At 40.5% G+C, this 20,344-nt stretch overlaps 1 protein-coding gene across 4 annotated transcripts in view; it reads left to right on the forward strand.

Annotated features, from left to right (window-relative positions):
• GRIK2 (glutamate ionotropic receptor kainate type subunit 2) overlaps window positions 1-15,242 on the forward strand; it is a 614,747-nt gene extending 599,505 nt beyond the window's left edge. For 3 of the 4 annotated variants that reach the window (XM_061623432.1, XM_061623436.1, XM_061623435.1), the window contains 2 exons: window positions 666-843; window positions 14,853-14,962. In XM_061623432.1, the coding sequence (XP_061479416.1) occupies window positions 666-843; window positions 14,853-14,866 (192 nt within the window). In that variant the 3' untranslated portion in view covers window positions 14,867-14,962. Of the gene's footprint in view, window positions 1-665; window positions 844-14,852 lie in introns of all 4 variants that reach the window. The other variant, XM_061623434.1, reaches the window with a different exon arrangement.
• The last annotated feature ends 5,102 nt before the right edge of the window (window positions 15,243-20,344 follow it).

Here is a 20,344-nt window from a genome sequence, read left to right on the forward strand (position 1 = left end):
TCAAAATTGCTCCCCAAAATTAGCAAGAATGAATTCGGTACTAGCACTGAAAATTGTCAAACTTCATATCCTTAAAGTATTCAGAAGGTTTTAATATTTACAGGCTTATATCAGATTCTCTCAGTCTTGATTTAGATGGGAATAGAACTTGACCCATTGTGTGACCTGGAATCTTTTTCATAGATTTACACCTTGAAACAGACATACAATTGTTTTTGCACTGTCCAGTATTTATTAATCTGCCACCGCATGCATCTAGCTATATTTTCATAATGGCTTTATTGTTGTCCTTGTGGAATAGGAAAGACCTTGCCACTTTTTTATGAAGAAATACACTACCAGTCATAAATGCAACCAGGAGCATACTCGGGAATATCGAAGAACTTCAGGAATGCAATCTCAATGCAAAAATCTCAATGCAAAAAAAAAAAAGTTTAATGCAAAACCTACAAAAATTAGGATAACTGCCATAACCACCACATCGTCTTTTGCTTGTTCAATCTAATCTCAATTTTTCTGGATTGACCATCATGTATGGCCCTGGAAGTATTAGTGTCCTCACCACCCTGCTTTGTCAAGAGAGAGAAAGAGAGAAAAGAGATGGGCTGTGTGTCTTCTACCCACTGATGCACCACAGCCCAAACTGTTTCATTATCTTCCCCCAGTGGCCTCACATACATGTTGAAAGAAGAGATGACAGAATGAAACCTTGTGGAATCCCGCATGAAAGAGAGCCCACGGGGCAGATGAGCAATTGCCCAATATCATCCTCTGAGATCTCTCTGAGAGGGAAGAATGGAACCACACAAGTGCAGTCCCACCAACCCCAACCTAGATCTACAGGTGAGTCAGCAAAACTCAAAGGTCTTCAGTTGATCAAAAGTTATCCATCAGTGACAAACCCTTGTGCATCAGTCAGTAGGAGGATCTTATCTACCAGTGACACCAATTTAGTCGCCATGTAGCCTAATGTTGACATCAGAAGACGTCATATATCTCCAAAGTTTCCTCCCCACAACTTTCCTCCTCACATGCAGCACTTTTAGTAAAAGAAAGGCAGAGATGGGAAACCAGCTGACCACATAAATAGATTTCTAGGCAGTGGTCCAGTATCTACCAGCGGAGGGAATGTGGTACCTTATTCTCCCCTGAAAAACACTGGCAATATGTAGGAAGAAGGGTCCTCAAACAATCTGCATTATCCTATGATAGATTAGAGTATGTCCCTGAAGGTTCTGAGCCAATAATTTATAATCGCATTCAACTAGAAAGTTCTCTGAACTAGCCAGGAATCAGTTGCCCTTTATATCTTCTTGGTAAAGATTTCTGCATCTTCACAGTTTGCCAACCATCTATAGGCTTGAACATCTCGACACTGCTGTAGGAAAACTATTTTTGTTGTTGTTATCTTCCCTTAGCAGTATATGGAATATATGGAGGATTCAGCCAGTCAGTTATTTTGTCTCACTATGCAGTTGAACTTGAAGAGAGGGCAGGATCTTAAGTGAAACTAGCCGTATAATTTTTGAAATACCCAAAAGAGAATCAGCCCATATCTTGTGAAAATGGTTTGGTTTATTGTTAAGAGTTGGAATAGAAAATTGTGTCTTTGATTGTTTTGAAATTTGGGGTTGGTCCATCTAAACAAGCAATCTTCTTTTCTCAAATATGCTCTTTCGGGGCTTCTAATTCCCACAATTGGAAAATTCTCTACCATGTGTCACTTTCGGTAGAACGCTAAGGGGCTGTGAAAACATTTGACATTACGAAAATGTGCATCAGCATGCTAAAACATGAATGCAGCTGATACAGATATGGCAGTTATCAAACCTCCAAAATCTCACATACAACAAAATTAATCTTTGCCACACCCTCCTCCTACGTTTTTTCTTACATTCCATGCTTCATTTTCACATCAGAAATAGTACGTCTCCTATTTAAACATTGCCCTAGGATCTACATTTCTGCCTTTGGGTTTAAAGGTCTAGACTGACAGCTCCTAACTACCTGTCACTATTAAATAGCCTTGGGGAAATGGTATTGGGGAACTAGAAGCTGATTAGAAAGAAGGCTAAGGGCAGGACTGTGCATCCAATACCAGCCAACATTTTTTTAAAAGGAAGATGAAAAGCACTTTGATTGACATATCCTGGTAGATGTTAGAACATTGACCCATAACATCAGATATAAGCTGCAGGATTACTGCCATTACTGTGCTAAGAACTTTTAACAAGGCTTCAAATAATATCTGACATGCAAGGCTGGAGGTAATGAACTTCTGAGCAAATCCTGTAGATTCATGCTAGATTTTGACAGTCAATTTTGTGTGAACTCCATCAAAGTAAAGAAGAGGCAGATGTTAAACAGAGCAAACAATTGGAATATGTTTCTGTAAAAAAAAAAACCAGAAAAAAATGATAGCAGACAAATTCAGAATTAAAGGGAGAGGAAAAAACATGATGTGCCTTTCTAAATGTCCTCCCTGCCCCCCTTTACAGGTGGTATCTTCTACTAGGCAAAACATAGATGAGTGTTCTATTAATTTTCTTTGTGGGTGTTGAAAAACAAAGACTATAATATGCAACAAAATGCATAGATATAACTAATAATGATAAGGCAGGGAAACATGAATAGGGTTATTATTAGTATTATTAGTAGTATATGCCACCCTTCCTCCAAGAAGGAGCACAGGATGGCAAACAAAACACTAAAAACACTCTAAAACATCTTAAAAACAGACTTTAAGATATATTAAAACAAAATATCTTTAAAGACATATTTTTTAAAAAGCTTAAAAACATCTCAAAAAGCAATTTCAAAACAGATGCAGACTGGGATAAGGTCTCTACTTAAAAGGCTTGTTGAAAGAGGAAGGTCTTCAGTAGGTGCCGAAAACATAACAGAGATGGTGCCTGTCTAATATTTAAGGGGAAGGAATTCCAAAGGGTAGGTGCTGCCACACTAAAGGTCCATTTCCTGTTAAGATGGTATCTGCAGGAATCCCTCACCTGCATAGCGCAGTGATCAACTAAGTATATAAGGGGTAAGACGGTCTTTCATGTATCCTGGTCCCAAGCTGTATAGGGCTTTGTACACCAAAACTAGAACCTTGAACTTGGCCCGGTAGCACATGGGCAGCCAGTGCAATTCTTTCAGTAGCGAGGTGATACGTTGCCGATACCTGTCCCAGTGAGCAGTCTTGCTGCCACATTTGGCACCAGCTGCAATTTCCAGACCAACCTCAAGGGCAGCCCCACATAGAGCGCATTACAGCAATCCAGCCTGGACATTACCAGTGTGTGGACAACAGTGGTCAGGCTCTCCCGGTCATGAAATGGCTGCAGCTGTCTTACCAGCTGAAGCTAGTAAAAGGCACTCCTAGCCACTGAGGTCCCCTCTAGCAACAAAGATGGATCCAGGAACAACCCCAGACTACGGACCTGCTCTTTCAGAAGGAGTACAATCCCATCCAAAGCAGGCAGTTGACCAATTATCCAAATCACCAACCTACAGTGCCTCCTTCTCGTTAGGATTCAGACTCAGTTTACTGGCCCTCATCCAGCCCACTACATAGTCCATGCACTGGCCCAGGGCTTGCACAGCCTCTCCCAATTCAGGTGTTACAGAGAAATAGAGCTGGGTATCATCAGCATACTGCTGACACCTGTCCCAGATCTCTTGATGACTACTCCCAAAGGCTTCATATAGGTTGGGGACAAGATGGTACCCTGCAGCACTCCACAGCACAACTGCCAGGGGGCTGAAAGGCAATCACCCAATGCTATTCTCTGGAAGTACCATTGTAAAACAGTGCCTCGAATACCCACCTCACCAAATTGGCTTAGAGGATACTATGGTCAATAGTACAAAAGCTGCTGAGAGATGAAGTAAAAATAACAGGGTCACTCTCCCCCTGCCCTGATAAAGATCATCCATCAGGGCAACCAAAGTCAATTCAGTCCCATAACAATGGCTGAACCCAGACTGGAATGGGTCAAGATGATCTGTTTCATCCAAGAGTACTTGCAATTGCTGCGACACAACCCTCTCAATCACTTTCCTATAAAGAAGGTATTTATTACCGGGTGTTGTCACAAACCATTGGGGCCAGGGTGGGGTTTTTCAGGAATGGTCAGATCATTGCCTCTTTCAGAGTGGCTGGGACCACTCTCTCCTGCAAAGATGTGTTGAGAACACCCTGGATGAGCTCAGTCATGCCCCCTCGGCAATAAGTATATAGTATAACCTCTCTCTCTCTCACACACACAGAGAGATATTGTTAAACTTGATGATTCATACATGTTCATAAGCAGACTCACATTTTCAACTATTAACCCATCAAGGAACTCTTTGAATGTGCAGGAGATCAGATATACATACAGTCGTTGTGCAAGTAGTCACTTCTCCATTCACTTAGTGCAAGAGACAAAATCTATGTCTCAGCTGTCTCTGACACTTGAGTTAATATTATAACATTTTTGCTGAGTGTACAGAACTATCATGATATTGCAGTTGGGAGTGGAAGAGAAATTTAGTTTACTTCAAATTCACTAATAAGCAAAAAACCTTGTTGTTTAAGAACATACCTATGGCTAACAGATATTTTTATCAAACTTTAAAAAGCAGGGAATTTGGGCAGCTATAGTGAATGCACCAGGGGAGCAGGAGACCTGACTTCCTGAATTTTGCAATGCAGTTCTCCAACAATGTTTACAAAAATTGATATATCAGGTAAAAGTCTGAATAAAAGTGAATATGTTAATGAAAATAACAAGAATGCACTATATTAGGAGAAATTGCTTGCAAAAGTGTGCACATTGATCAAAACTGCAAACAAAAAATATGTTGATTAGGAGGAACTTGCACCAAAATGCTGAAAAAATCTCATTAGATTTTTAAAATAGCGAATTGCTACAGAACTGTGGAGAACTGAATTTCATATTGAAAAAATGAGAAATTGAGAGAACTGAAGTTGAGATCCTACCATCCCGAATTGCAGTGAATAGGGAAGACTATGTTTTCCAGAAGGTCCACGTGCACACAACAGTAACACAAGCAGAGACTGCTTCCAGTTCATTGGGCGCCACCTTAAGTACATTGTAAAAGGATGGAAAACTGAGAAATCTTGACACCAAATCTATATTAGCTTCTAATCCTCTTAGCTGGATTGAAAGTAAGGACATGGACTCAAGGGTTATAGAACCAATATGAACCAAGGGGAAGGGAATTACATGATAGATACGTTTGAGGAGTATTAAATCCCCCATCAGTAAGCACAATCTTGCTAACTTATGAACCTCCACCAGTCATGACAGATGCTAGCAATGGTGAAAATTTTGATTCAGTTTACATTTCAAGCTGAATCTGTAAAATTCATACTTTCTCAAATGATATGAGAACCAAAACACAGCCATCCTTCAAAATTTGCACTTATTTAAATTTTGTGATGCAGTTCTCCAACCAAACAATGTTTACAAAAATGCATACATTAGGGGAAAGTCTAGTGAAGGGTGCTGAGAGTTGTTAGGAGATTCCCTGTTCCTCTCACAGAGCTTCAGTCAGCGCGACTGACTGTTAAACAAATCTGGCCACTGGAGCTCTGTCAGGGGAATAAAAGTCTCCTCTCAGCACCCTTCACAAACTACACTTCCCAGAATTCTTTGGAGGAAGCCATGACTGTCTAAAGTGACATATAGGTCTGGTGTGGATGTGGCCCCCTGATTAGCCAATCCTAGCAGCTGTGAGTCTGGCTTTTAGAAAACTGACATTTGGTTTCTACTGAGCATGCCCGGCCTTATCATTGAGTTCAAATCTAAATTTCTTAAATTAATTTGAAATCAGCCAGGCATTTTTTTAACTTTTAAACTGCAACAGATGAAGGTCAGAGTATGGGGCAAGGGCAGTAATAGGATTACACATACTCTGTGAACATGGCTGATTTTTAATGAATTTCAACAGATTATGAGAACTCTGACAGAAAAAAGTCCGAACGGGCTCTGGGGTTGTTTTCTCTCTTTTTACACTTTGAACTCTCAATTGTCTCTGACTGTTTTGTGTATTGCCATGAAAATTGAGAGGGTTGTTAAGCAAGCATTTCTGAATTCAGGACTATAAGTTTTGTAAAGTTTTGTTTTGAAATGATCTTATGGGAAGCATCAGAATGGCATGGCGGTATTTTCAATTTAACATTGCGGATCCACGCTGGCTGTATAATACCACCCATGATTTTACACAGATTTTTCCTTTTCCATGGAAAACATGTTTGTTATGACTACTGTTGCCTGTGAAGAGATTTTAAATAATTGCAGACAGAGGGAAACCACTTTCATTGTGCGTGCACATGTGTGTGCACACAGGGAGCTGCTAGGCCAGCTGAATGTCATAGGCCAAAGGCGTGCATTGATAATGCTAATTAAAACTTTAGTGTGAGCTCCTTTATGCTGATTATAAATGGTCCATTTTACTGTAGCAATTTTAACATGCTCATGGCCAAAGAATGTTAGTTATCTGCCAACTGATTAGGTCTTAAATGATTTCCAGGCAACAGTTACTTTCTAGAAGCATTCAGTAAGCCAGTTGCGGTTGTATAGCACACATCAATAGTGGTTGATATTTTTGTAACCTAAATGTAATATAGAAGGTAAATAAAGGGCAAAAGGTTATTTCATCAAGACTAAATGGGAGAAAGTATTGTATATATCCACAAAGCTCAAGCTAGAAAAGGATTTCTGATAGTCCACCTGCCAATCGTTTAGATTATTCTAATAGTAATGCAGTTTGAAAGGCGAATTGAAATTGTCAACAAATATTTGATTACATTGCTAGACATCTTCTCAAAAAATAAACTGTATGTTGCTTCACTCAGAAAGTATTTCAAAAATTATTTTCTTATTCTATTAATGTCTGTGCTGAATGTTAACAATGGTGCTTTTTTTAAAAAAAATGAAATTTCATTCTGTAAATAGGAAAAATCAGTTAATGTAAGATCAAATGCGGAATCTGTTTTGTAACCTTCAGTTTGTGGCTTGCAATTGATGGTAAAATTTACCTTTTTTAGATAACACCCCATCATCAAAAGTTAACATACGATAATATTGGCAGCAAATACAATTTACCTAAGAATCCAGCTGCTTCTCTTTAATGATCATTGTCTAAAAAAAGTTGCTCCCTAAGAGAAATAGGGATCAGTATTGAGAGCTTTTTATCGTTTATATAATTATACAAATAAACTATTTTCACAAAAGCTACTTTGTATGATTATATACATTCCTATTACTGTGCAATGTTAATCATGTTTATTCAGAAGCAAGTCTATGGGTCTTACTCCCAGGTAAGTGGGGTTAGGGTTGCAGGCATGTTACTGTAGAACTGCTCTGAAGAAATTGATTTGAGAACAATAGACTCGACTGACAATCAATCCCAAACTCCAGTGCTCTGATGGAAAGCGGTCTTGTGTCATTTTCTTCCATGAGGAGAAACCACCTTGAACTATTTGGAGAAAAGGCAAGATGGAAATTCAATATATAAATAAATAAATAAAATGTTAGAGGAAGCACTATGCAGATCCCACTGTGCACAGAATGTTCTGTGCCATTGAAAGCAATGGGAAAAGGAGGATGGAGCACTTGAATAGAGTTGTGTTTCAATTCGAATAGAGTTATGTATGTTCATGAAACTGCCTGGCTGCATGCCATAGCCACTGTTTTGGGGTGTCTGTATTTGGTAACAGTGGTTCCCAAACATTTCCCCGCATTGACCACTTGAAAATTGCTGATGGTGTTGGTGGACCACGTAATGGTTTTTCTGTCTGTTTTAACAATTGTAATCTGCTGTGCTTGATGTTGTATAATTTTAATTGTATTTTGATTGCTTCTTTAATTCTTATATTGTATTTTATTGTATTACAATTTGCATTTCATAGAATTCAAATGGTAATATCATAAAATACAATATAGGATATAAGTACCACTTTCCTCTCAATCATATTGGCTCTAGATTGAGTAGGTTTTCTTTGCCTATTAGTGGTTGCTGTGCTGTGCAATTGTTAGGCATTCATTTGCTTTTGTCACAAGGTGGAAATGGCATTGGGCATGGTCATATATAAGGGAGACCCCCATAAAGGTCTAGTGGGGTACTTGCTGCCCGCATCCCTAGCTCAGGAGGGCCAGGCCTCATCCAGCTCACAAGCACACACACACACGTACTGGTTGGCCAGCAGGATCAAGGCAGATGGATGGACACCTTGCCTTGGTCAAACATTGACCAACTCCCAAGGGTGTTTCCCAACTGCTTGCTGGCCCTAACGGCTTGATGGGCTGACTCAGCATTCCCTCATCATGGGCTGCTGGAATAAAAGCAGACCTTTGTTCAACTGCCATGCCAACTTTCAAGTTGTGACCAATTTTCACACCTTTCTTGGCTGTTTTATTCCTGTTGCTAAAGGAGGGATGTATCTTGTGCCTGCCTCACGAAACATTCCCTCCCACATGTGGCTTGGCATGTTCTGGGCTGGCATGCTGCTCTATTGTGGGTTAAACTTTATACCCACATTTTTCACTTCCAGGCTTTTCTAGTGGTCTGTGTCTTCTTGGACTTCAGTGGGCTTGGTGGTAGGTTGTGTACTCGTTTGAAAGTAAATATATACAAATGTCTCCATTTCAGAATTGTTTTTGAAAACAGGATATATTGGGCTATGTGCATATGCCAAATGTTGCAGCACTGGGGACTAGAGAAGACCTGCCCTGAGAGTGAGTATGTGATCATCTGGGTGCTTGCTTCCTCACTCCTATGGGTTGCTGTCTCTCGAGACTGCTGAGGTCCCTGGTAAACGCTGCAACAACTGGAACCCCCTGCCTAACCCTGACTCTGACTCCAGAGAGAGGCTGGTAATCTTGCAGCCTCTTGCATCAGCTCCTGGCTGGGTAAAGGGGCATAAAAGCCCAGCTGCCCTTGAGTAATAGGTCTGCCTCTGGCAGGGTTGCCACTGAAGGAGTGACACCAAAGGGAGCAATCCCTTTGGGGAGTCCCTTAGGGAGTCCTGTGGGTGAGGGTGCTACCCCTTCTATTTTTTCCCAATCTAGAGGAGATTGGTAATGGGGAGGGCACACATATGTAGTTCCTGCGCAGGTGAGAGCCTGTGCAGTGAACTGAATGATAGGAGAAATGATAGGTGCCTTCAGAGTGAGAGTCTGCAACTGGCTGGCCCTCCCCAGATGTGAGACGGGGGGTAGATGTTCCCTGTGTGAAAGATATTGAGTGGGTCTGACTGTTCCCAATTTTCTCAGAGGCCTTCTAGGATAACTGGTTCAAGTAGGTTTTGTTGGTGGGCTCTTGTTGTGTCCATATCAGGTGTTTAGGAGGAGTCTTAGTAAGGAGGGACATGGTTGATGCCACCCCAATTTCAGTGATCATGGGTAGAGGGAGGTATAGCCATGGAGAGGTGGTGAGCTACCATAGAAGATGAGGGCAAGGCTATTTATGCCTTGTTCCTCGCTCCCACTCCTCCCATGGATGGATTCCTCATTGCTCATCTGCTGTGCCCACTGGCCTGTGTGCACTGTTGTTTAATGCCAGATCAGTACACAATAAGACCACACTTATCCATGATTTGATCATGGATGAGGGTGCCAATTTGGTGTGCATTACCGAGACTTGGGTGGGGGCAGAGCTTGGAAAAGTTACTTTTTTGAACTACAGCTCCCATCAGCCTCAGCCAGCATGGCCACTGGATTAGGCTGATGGGAGATGTAGTTCAAAAAAAGTAACTTTTCCAAGCTCTGGGAGGGGGTGAGCTGTGAGGAGTTGATATGACCCAGCTTTGCCCACCTGGACACTTAGTGAAACACCAGCATAGGCTGCAGGGACGGGGAGAGGGGTTGCTGTGATCTACAGAACTTCCACACTGCTGAAGGCAGGGCAGTGTTGCATACCTGGCTTCTGGATGCAGGAGCACTGGATTGACTCTGCTGACATGCCCCTATGTATTGCCAATCACCGTAAGAAATCTAGATGCAATTGAGGTGTAGAAATGGCATGTGAATGGCTTCTGTCCCCTGATTATTGCCCCAACCCCTGATTTATGGGGGTGCTAATTGGTTCTGCACACTGTAACTGTATTGGATTCCACTGTATTGGAATCTGGAGAGTTCAAAATGCAGGCCCTCTGTTCAGAAATGCTTAATTCTGTCTGTGAAAGAGCCTTTGGGAAAAGTTATTCAGCTAACCAAAACAATTCAGCTTGTCCCACGCTTCTGCTCTGTCATGTGGGATTGTTTATGGCTTTCTCAAGCTTTGAAGGGATTGGCTTACAAATGTTCTCACTTGGCTAATGTAAACAAGTAGCCTTATAGTCAAAACAAGCCATTGAGTTGGGGGGTGCATCTGTGTTCTCCAGCCAAAGCTGTACCATGTGCAGAATCAGGAGAGATCACCTGAAGATTAAACCAGCTACCTCGCTGATGAGAAGATAATGATCTAATAGGTGTAAGGTGCCCCTCCCAGGGGATTTTTTGGGGATAAATACAGGACCCCTAGATCAGGGAGATTAAGCCTCCAGGGGCTGAAGAAGCCCCAAGATAGCATCAGGAAAGATCAAGCCTCCAGGGGCTGACATAGCCTCGAAGTATCATCAAGAAACAACATCAAGAAGACTGAACCTCTCCCAGGCAAGAATCCCCAGTGGGCTGTTGGGAGGTTTCCAGCCAGTGAAGAGCATAAGACAGGGGAGGGAGGCAGAAACGTCTAGCTATTTAGTTTCATTTTAGCTGTTTGCAAATGCTGCTCTAATAAACCTTTAATTTCTTCACTAGCCGCAGTGTTCATTGCCTTTTGAAATTCCAAATTTGATTGGTCTTGTGCTTGGCAAGGGGCTAGGCATTTAACATTACACCCTACCACACCTCTCCACATCTCACCCCTCTCCCTCTTGATAAGTGGCAGCAATGTTTGGCATCAAGAAGCCAGGTACACATTGCCACCCCACCTTTTCTGATTAAACAATGCCATGCCTCTACTACATTCCCAATCTGATTCAGTGCCCAGCCATCCTGATCTCCCATCATCCCCTCGAATGCCACCCTCCTCAGGGTCTCTATCAAGTATCAATATATGCATTCCCTAAGTGAAAAAGGTTTCAAGTAAAATGAATTCCAGAGCTGGGGTAAATATCTGTCTAAGGGTAGAACTGCATCATACAAAACAAATAAAACCACACTGTGACTGTTAAATATGGCAGTCTCGGGTTAAGTCTTCCTAGCCCCATAGCATGCAACTCAGCTTACTTTTTGTCTTCATGTCAATATGGCTGAGCATTTCCCCTCATCAACCAGTGCAAGTCAAATAAAGATGAGGAGCTTTGGGGAAAATGCTCAGTGTAATCATGTCAGGTAAACTGAACTACACAGAACTTACGTGTAGATTTATTTCAGCATTAGTCCCATCTTGTTTGTACTGAGTAACTAGGATCACTAAAAGTATTACCAGCTGGGGCTTGATGGACCACTGGCTAGTGTTATGTGCTCTTTATATTTTCCCATTGCCTGAATTAAGTATGCATAATGGATCATACACTGTGGCCACTATCAATTAGAATGGATAAAAGTACAAAAGCAGAAATACCTGTACATGCGTGTTGGCCCTCTTAACATGTTGAATCTTCCTGGGTTTGTTTTGAAATTGTGTTTTCAATTGTAAATTGGAGACAATAGACTAGTTATATTTTTCCCTGCCTCCTTAATTCTGCCGTGTTTTACTGTTTCAGCTATGAAAACCAAAGCCTTATGCAAGATTCCAATTCTCTTTATTTTGTCTTATATATCATTTTCAAATGCTGGCTTTTTCTCCTCTGACTTCATTCAGAAATAATCAAGCACCAGGAGGTAGTGGGTGTGCCATGATCTCTGTAGAGCTGCCTATGTACAAAACAGGGCAGAAGCCCTGAGGCTAGGCAAAAATGAGGTCACACTGAATATTGTTGTCTGATGGCCTGCCATTCATCATACTCAACTGGAGTCCAGTTAAGAGAAAGGCTAACAGCTGTTATGGTTTATTATTATACATAGCTTGCCCTTAGTAGCCTCCTAGGCTGGGTTGATGATAGAAAAGGGCACAGAATAGGGCTATCTTTAACTTTACAATCTGCCCTTAGGTGAAGACATTAATAGTGCTCAGGTTCACTTCCCCCCCCCCGAGCTCTTTTGTTTGAACAGAGTAAAATAGTGCTGTGCTGAAACCTGTCCTCCAATATCTCAAAAGTGTTGTTCCTCCATGAAAGAGGCTTCCATTTTACTGCCTCATTCACAGGACACTTCAAATTTTCTTTATTGTTTTGGTGGCTGCAGAGATGACCTTATTATGAGGTAGTTGAGGTGCATGTGTGCAACTTTCGTCCCGCTGATCATTTCTCCAGTGCTCTTCTGCCTGCTAAGCTGCCTGCACTTTCTTCTTTTTCAAAAAACCCCATGGAAGGTGTTACCTCATGGCATCTTCCACTGGATTGTAAGTGTAACAGCGGAGGCTAGGAGGCCTGTGGCTACAGAGTGCTTGAGATTGGTGTATTCATCATTTTCATTTTAAGGAAGGCCCATCTTTTTCTGTACTGATTTCTTTAAAAGTAAAAAGGCTACTTTAAAACAAAACCAAAAAGCAATTATCATGAACACAGTAAGTAACTCTTCCCCCATATTCATGGGCTTGCTGGAAAGCCCATCCAAGGGCTTCATAGGGGTTTTGGGATATGTGGGCATGTACTGCCAGTGAGTTGATCTGTAGAATGAAAGGAAGGACTCTTGCAATCACCCCCTGGCCACTTCAAAAGTAAAGTTCGTATAACAAAACTACCTGCACCCCACCTATGACAATTTCACCCAAAATTCCCTCCCTTTGATAATTTTAGAATAAATTTTCTCATTAATTGATGAAGAATGATTGTGAAAAAGTGGGAGGGTTTGTTGGTTGTTGTTGTTGTTTTTCCACAGCTCCAAAGTTACAAATAAGATTCTTCACTGCCACTATATTATAAACTTACTTTTTTGACAATGGGTTTAAACGAATTATGAGAGCATAGAGGTTCATTTCCTTCAATCCCAATCCAAGGGACCAATTCAGGCATTACTGTTTTTTGGATGCATTCCTAAGATATTCTAAGTTGTGTGCACCTGAAAACATAAAGTATGACTGTGTAAAACACATGCTTGTGCACATACATTTTTCAGCTTGCTTGTCAGGAGCTGTGATTGGCTGCGTGTATGCTCAGTGGCAAATCTCAGATATAGCTATGGGTAATGTGTGAAGTGATCCTCAGAGAGAATCGAATTAGCTCATGTCATTTTAGTCAAAGTCCCAGAGTGCAGGACATGGAATAATGGGCTCAAATTGTAGGAAGCCAGATTTTGGCTGAACATCAGGAAAAACTTCCTGTTAGAGCCATACGACAATGGAACCAATTACCTAGAGAGGTAGTGGGCTCTCTGACACTGGAGGCATTCAAGTGACAGCTGGACAGCCATCTGTTGGGAATGCTTTATTTGGATTCCTGCACTGAGCAGCGGGTTAGACTTGATGGCCTTATAGGCCCCTTCCAACTCTACAATTCTATGATTCTAGTCAGTAGTTGGGATGCCAAAATAGGGGAAAGATATTCATACCACTCTGCAATATGGCTTCTGATAGTTGACACCAGATATGAACTGTTTAATATAGGAGCGTCTAATTAATGATGACCATTGCACTGATGTTTGACTGTAATTTCTCATTACTATTGTTTCCATTAATTTAACTCAACACCACTTGATATGAAATTAACACTGTGGCTTAGAAACTATTTTTAATCAGTTTATTTTTAAATAGATGTTATTTTGAAAACATAAAACAACATAATTTGAAGGCATTTGTCAAAGAGCAAATTTGGTTATTTAAACCATCAGGCTCACTTTGAGTTCAGACCTGATTGTTCATTACTTGAAGATTCTTGTAATATCAGTTGATGAGTTGCTATCACTGAAGGGAAAAAACACATAAAGATCACTTGTTCATTTCAAATGCAATATTTTTGATAAAGGCATTTCACATATCCAGCTGTGATTCATTCAGTCATCACATCATTTAAGTCATCAAGTGAAATAAATACATGTGTGAATTATCTATTCAGGCAGAAACTTTTTTTTTAATGTAAGGTGCATCATTAGACCTTACTTGGAGAAGAAAGTGTTTTCAGAAAGCCAGAACAGCTTGACATCTGTTTCATTGTATGAGATGTATATTTAAAAGATGGCAGTTTTGTTATGAGATTCTGACAGAAGCACAGCAAACTTTTGCGGATTGACAATATTGTGCTAGTACTGCAGGGGTGGGGAACCTGTTGCTCTCCAGATGTTGCTGAATGACATCTCCGATTATCATTGGCCATGCTTGTTCAGCCTGATGGGAGCTGTTGTTCAGCAACATCTGGAGGGTGAAATGTGCCCCACTGCTATAGTAGAGACTGTCCACATCTGGATAATATGGCCAATTATCTCCAGGGTGGTCCATCAACTGTGTTGTTCACGAACCTGAAAGGCCTATATTACCAAGCCATGAGTAGTCCAAGGTTCAGCTTAAAAAAATGAGAAAAATTGTCTGGTTTATGTAAACTGAAAGGGGGAATAGCAGGCACTTTCCCCCCCTCTCTTCTTTTCTCTCTTTCTATCTCTTATTCATATGGTAAGATGTCATGAAGCACTCTGTACATTTTAATTGTGTTGGGCTATTAAAGTATTAATGAATAAATCAATAATGGTGGTGGTGGTGATGATGATAATAATAATAATTTTTAATTTCTTTCCCATATTTTATTGTTTTTCAAACTTCCCCTGTAGAGGTCCTTCTGTAGTGCCATGGTAGAGGAGCTGAGGATGTCTCTGAAGTGTCAGCGTCGGTTAAAACACAAACCACAGGCTCCTGTTATTGTGAAAACAGAAGAAGTGATCAACATGCACACATTTAATGACAGAAGGTTGCCAGGTAAAGAAACCATGGCATAGAGCTGGGAGGCCAAGCAACCCCAAGCACAAACTGATGTCTTTCCCCTCCCCTTTTCTTTTTTCCCAAACCAACTTTTGCGAGAATGTTTCCTGTGGAAATATGCAACCTGTGCAAAATAAATTGAGTTACCTCATGCCACTGTGTCTATGAACTAGAGACTCTGTGATCTAAGCAGTTGCAAAGGCCAGACTCAAATTACAAGCGTCACGGATCAACCAAGTTTATAAGGGGAGGGAGGGATGGGGTGGGGGCATTCCACCATTCTGTCATGGGTTCCACCATTCCTTTATGAATGAAAAAGTCCTATGTGAATTTTGTGGCTGGTTACAAATGCAGTCTCAGTGAGAACTGGCAGGTTCCTTTTTGAAGTTCATCTGTTGCCAGGGGCTGGAGAAGGAATGAACAACTTAAAAAACTATCAGAGGAATCTTTGAAAAATAGTATCTCAAAACTCTAGTGAGGAAAAAAAAACTGTGTTATGTACTTGCAAGCATAGAAGACCTTGTATTTGCTGGCCAATGTCTACATGATGCTCCTGCCAGCTGATAAGAGCTTATTCAGTGGGAAAGTCAAAGCAATGAAAATGGAAACCCAAAAGTAGAAGAATGAAAAGGTGATACTTAACCTGGTTGTTGTTTTTTGACTGTCACTAACCTGAGTAAAAACAAAAACCCCAAGCCAAGCAGTAGAAAATTAAACATTTCACCTGCACTGGAATTCTGTTGTGAGAGAACTCAAGAAGGTGGGTCGTATTTTAGATGACACAAAAAGTTTCCCTCAGTTAAGAAAGAAAAGAAAGATGTATTTTATGATGCTTATCTTTAAGCAATTCCTTCATTGTTTAACTGTGAAGCAAAGAGGGTATCTGACACAATGGAGACATGTGGGGGGTTTATATGCCTAAGAGGGTTTGGGAAACTTTCGTTCCTGCTTCAAATGGAACTCAATGGAGCCTGTGGAATTCTCGCTACTAGTGGATATAGAATGGGTTGCCTAAAAAGGACAGAAAGTGGAGAACTTAAAAATGGACTGCATTTCTCGATACACTCAACAGCATTTAAATGAGCAAAATCCTTGAGCAGTTTTTTCCCTCCCTCTAAAAAAAAAAGGGGGGGAAATGTTCGGGTTTATTTGTGGAAATGCAAGATTTCTATGAAAATAGTTTTTGTATGGAAATTTTTTGTAATACTTTTTAAATCAACAATCTCAAGAACCTGTGTTCCAGTCAGGGGTGTGGTGCCAAAAGTGACTGGTAGTGCGTGCGCACCACCAACGTTTGGTGAAAACTATTTTTATCGAGGTAAAAGGGGAATCTTAGAAGAGAACTATTTTCAAGTTAGATAATATAAAATCTAGGTGCACTACCAATACTGCGTACTATACCACACCCCTGGTTTCCACTAGCCTGATAAAATACTGTAATGAACTGATGTGTGTAAATGATGAAAGACACAGACCTCTTGAACGCATTGTGATAACAGTTGAAGTACACACAGTTTGCTGTTTGAATCCAATGCACAACATTAAAAAACAAACAAACCACACCCACATTTTTGAAAAATTGTCAGTTTTTAGTTTTTTTTGGGTAGGGTGGCTTGGGAATACTGTGTAATTTGAGCCATGTGTGTGCAGTACCATCAAAACTGGAACTTGTATTAGAATCTTGTTCTCCAAAGGCTCACTTGCTACCTGTCCTTATTTTAGCAAGAATGTTTGCATCTGACAAGTGTTGTCCAGATTGGGGCCTCGCTACTACACATCACTTTTGCTATTCTTCTTTTAAAGTAATTTTTAACACTCAGGCACAATCTAGCAAGAGTCCCTTCTGTACTAGACCTTTGGGAATGAATACCAGTTGCACAATATGCTCATGTACAACTTCTGTTAATTTCAACAGGACTTACACAGAAGAAGCACCTGATTATTATCTCCATAGCCCTTGGGGAGGTAACCCTATGCTAGTGATAGTTTTTTTAAAAAACAAAATACAAACACACATGAAGAGAGATGTTTCAACTGCCCTTATGGTGCTCAGTCAGATGTGATACCATCTTAATAATTTTAACTTAGTCTTACTGTAAATTTGTATCCTGAAAATAAAATGTATAATGGTGAGATATGTAGGAACACTTGCCTACACACACAGTTTATAAATATAGCTTTTTATTCCAGAAAAAAAAAATCTTTTTTCTTTCTATTTTTTAATAAACAAAATCCTAACACTGTTTTGTATAAACAATGAGTCATCTGTGGATAATAGAAGTATTTGTAGATTCAAGGCACACTTGCCATTCAAAAGACTTCTCTGTTAAAATGTTTCACATTTCCATTGCAGAGTGTGGCACATAGCCACAAACAACTAACCCTCTGGAATGAATGAGAAAAATCTTGGTGCATTGCACTCTGTCTCCCCAGCTGTATCTTGTATGGGCATGAGAGAACTTAAATACACACAGTCTCCAAGACCTTCAAGGTCCTTATTCACTTCATGTGGAAGGTAGGTTTTGTGAGCAACTCAGGAAGTGACTACAAAACTGCCTGCTTCGTTAACACAGATGGGGAAGTCTGAGATTGTAGATTTGGATCAGGGGCTGTGGAAGTAATTATCAAATCTCTTACTTATAGTCCAGTTATCAGTTCTAGAAAGACAACTTTAAGGGAGAAATGCTTTAAAGAATACAGCATACAGCATTAGTTATAGACTGCTTAACTAAATTCAGGGATCACCAACATGCCCATGGGTGCCTCTGTGCCCACCAGTATCCCCTATGAAGCCTGCAAAAGTTCTCATAAGAACATAACAAGAGCCCTGCTGGATCATGCCAAAGACACATATGCAAAGAACTTCTCTCTGTGAGTAAAGTCAGCAGTGGCTGATGTAGGTGCTTTTTCACCATTACTGGCTATTGGAGCAAGGACACAACTATGTCATTTTGTGTCCCCATCTTTTTTCTGCTCTTTTAGATGTGGCAGCCATTTTGCATAATGTCTTACACTTCACAGCAGCCATTTTGTGTTATGACACGCCTCCACAGAAGCCATTTTGTAACTAGCGGCCTTGGCACTTTTTCAAAATTCCTGTGTGCCAACTGGCCCCAACAAGTTGACAATTCCTGATCTACTTCATAATTCCAAGTTTATTTAATCAGAACATTGTGTTGTTATCAACCTGTGTAACTACCACAGAGCCAGCATAGTCACAACAATATTCTTCAAGTTGAGCCATTTTGGTGTGGTAAACCCACCACAAGGAGATTTCATACAGGCAACCACACAACATAATACAGGAAACCATGCAACCTCATACAGTGGATAATATGTGCTTAGATTTGATATTTCCTAAGTCTAGTTTTCAGTGGCTTTCCTTTTGCAGAGTAAATACTACATCTTACTATGTGTGAGAGTACATTTCAAGTATGAAATTGATATGGTGAAGTTAAATTTTTACCTCAACAAATGTGCCATGAAAATGGTGTCTTGGTTACAATTCCTCTCTTATTACTCTAGCCCAGAGAAAGTTAGTCATGCTGAAATCTCATTGATATCAATAGGATATAGTTACTCATGATTCACTTGTGCCACTGCTTTTCATAGTACTTCAGCTCATTTTACTTTTTCTGAATTACAGAAATTGGTTTATGGACTCAGTAGACTTGTTAGTAAACAGTTTTGCATCATGTGATGAATGTGGCTATCATATCACACTCCTGTGTCACCACATGTGATGAAACAATGTGGATATGCTCTTTTCTGTTACTTTTGAGGCTTGGGTATATGGAACTCCAGAGTATCTGATAAAGTTCTCAGATAGACTTTTAGGGTAAACAGTGCAGCATTAATTAAAAATTATTTAACCACTGCCACCAAAATAAACCCCTAACTTTATAGAGACCCAGTTGTTTGGTTCCTATGGCTTATGACACCACCACTACAGACAAGTTTATAAAATGAAAAAAAGCTAGGAAGAGAATTGTTTCAGGCAGTAGGTAGGATAAGATTTCTTAAATTTACAGGTCTTAATTAAGCAGGTTTAAATATGTTTAGTTACAGCTCCTAAGATTCAAGAAAGTCTTCCCCCGCTAAATAAGCTTTCAACACTTTTTTTCTTTTAGGCCACATTTTCCTAACCTTCACTCCAGCCAAACTACTCCCAGCCAGGAACAGATGCTGCGCTCTCATTCTCTCCCTCTCCCCCCCCCTCTCTGCCTTAGGCACTTGCTGCTGTTTCTGGCTTCTAGGATGGTTCAGATGTTTCAAGGACTGCTTAATGAAATCCTCCCTCTGGTCAGACCTCTGTTGGAAGCTCCACTACAATAACCTCACCTTGCTCTCCTCAGACATGGAGACATAGGAAACTGCTTTATACCAAGTTATACTAATGTGTCATCCAACTCAGTACTGCATTATTTATTTATATTTCTTATTTGCTGTTCACCATGACATTCCAGGGTGGACTGACTGGCGAACAGTCTTTCCCAGCCCTGCCTGGAGATGTCAAGGAGGGAACCTACAGTAGGACCTTCTGCATGCAAAGCATGCACACTACCACTGAGCTATGGCATTTCCCCTAAGGGCCACCAGCTTTGGTCCTCAGGTCCTCTCCCAGCACCATCAAAGCCCTCTCAGATTCAACAACTGTTTCTAACAGACTTTTTTCCTCTCCTTTAAATGCCCTTAACTCCTGTCAGTGCCCTCAACTACTGGCCTTCTTTTAGTGACTCACCAGTGGTTCTGCATGCAGCTTCTGTCCTCTAATCACGAATGGTATTTTACTTTCCACCTGGTCCAAATATAAACAAAGACATCGTCTCACACTGTCAACTTGCAGCCACAGCTAACTCCCCAAGACAAAGTAGCACACCCAGGTTTTTGGCCTTACTGGTTACATGATAACCTCACTCAAAGGTTCCTCACTGTATATATATAAACATTGCGACTAAATAGATTAAAAAAACACGTTTTTGTTTGTCATTCCATACAATATGGAAACAAGCAATGTAAAACTGTTATCAAAGGCTTTGGGGAACAGGGAGCAGTTAAACAGTTGACTACCCTATTCTGCATTTATACAATTACATTTTCTAATGAACATTGTCAAAGAGCTATTTATCAAAATCATATTGGGGTTATGTTTTCTGTGATTGTTGGGGGTGGGTGAGAATTTCAATTCAGTTCACATTTCAAGCTGAATTTATGAAATTTGCACTTTCCAAAACAATATGAGAACAGAAACACAGCCATCCTTCAAAATTTGCACTTATTTGAATTTTTCAATGCAGCTTGCCAACCAATGTCTACAAAAATGCACATATTAGGAGAAAGTGTA

The sequence above is a fragment of the Rhineura floridana genome, chromosome 4 (assembly GCF_030035675.1).
Source record: "Rhineura floridana isolate rRhiFlo1 chromosome 4, rRhiFlo1.hap2, whole genome shotgun sequence".
NCBI lineage: Eukaryota > Metazoa > Chordata > Lepidosauria > Squamata > Rhineuridae > Rhineura > Rhineura floridana.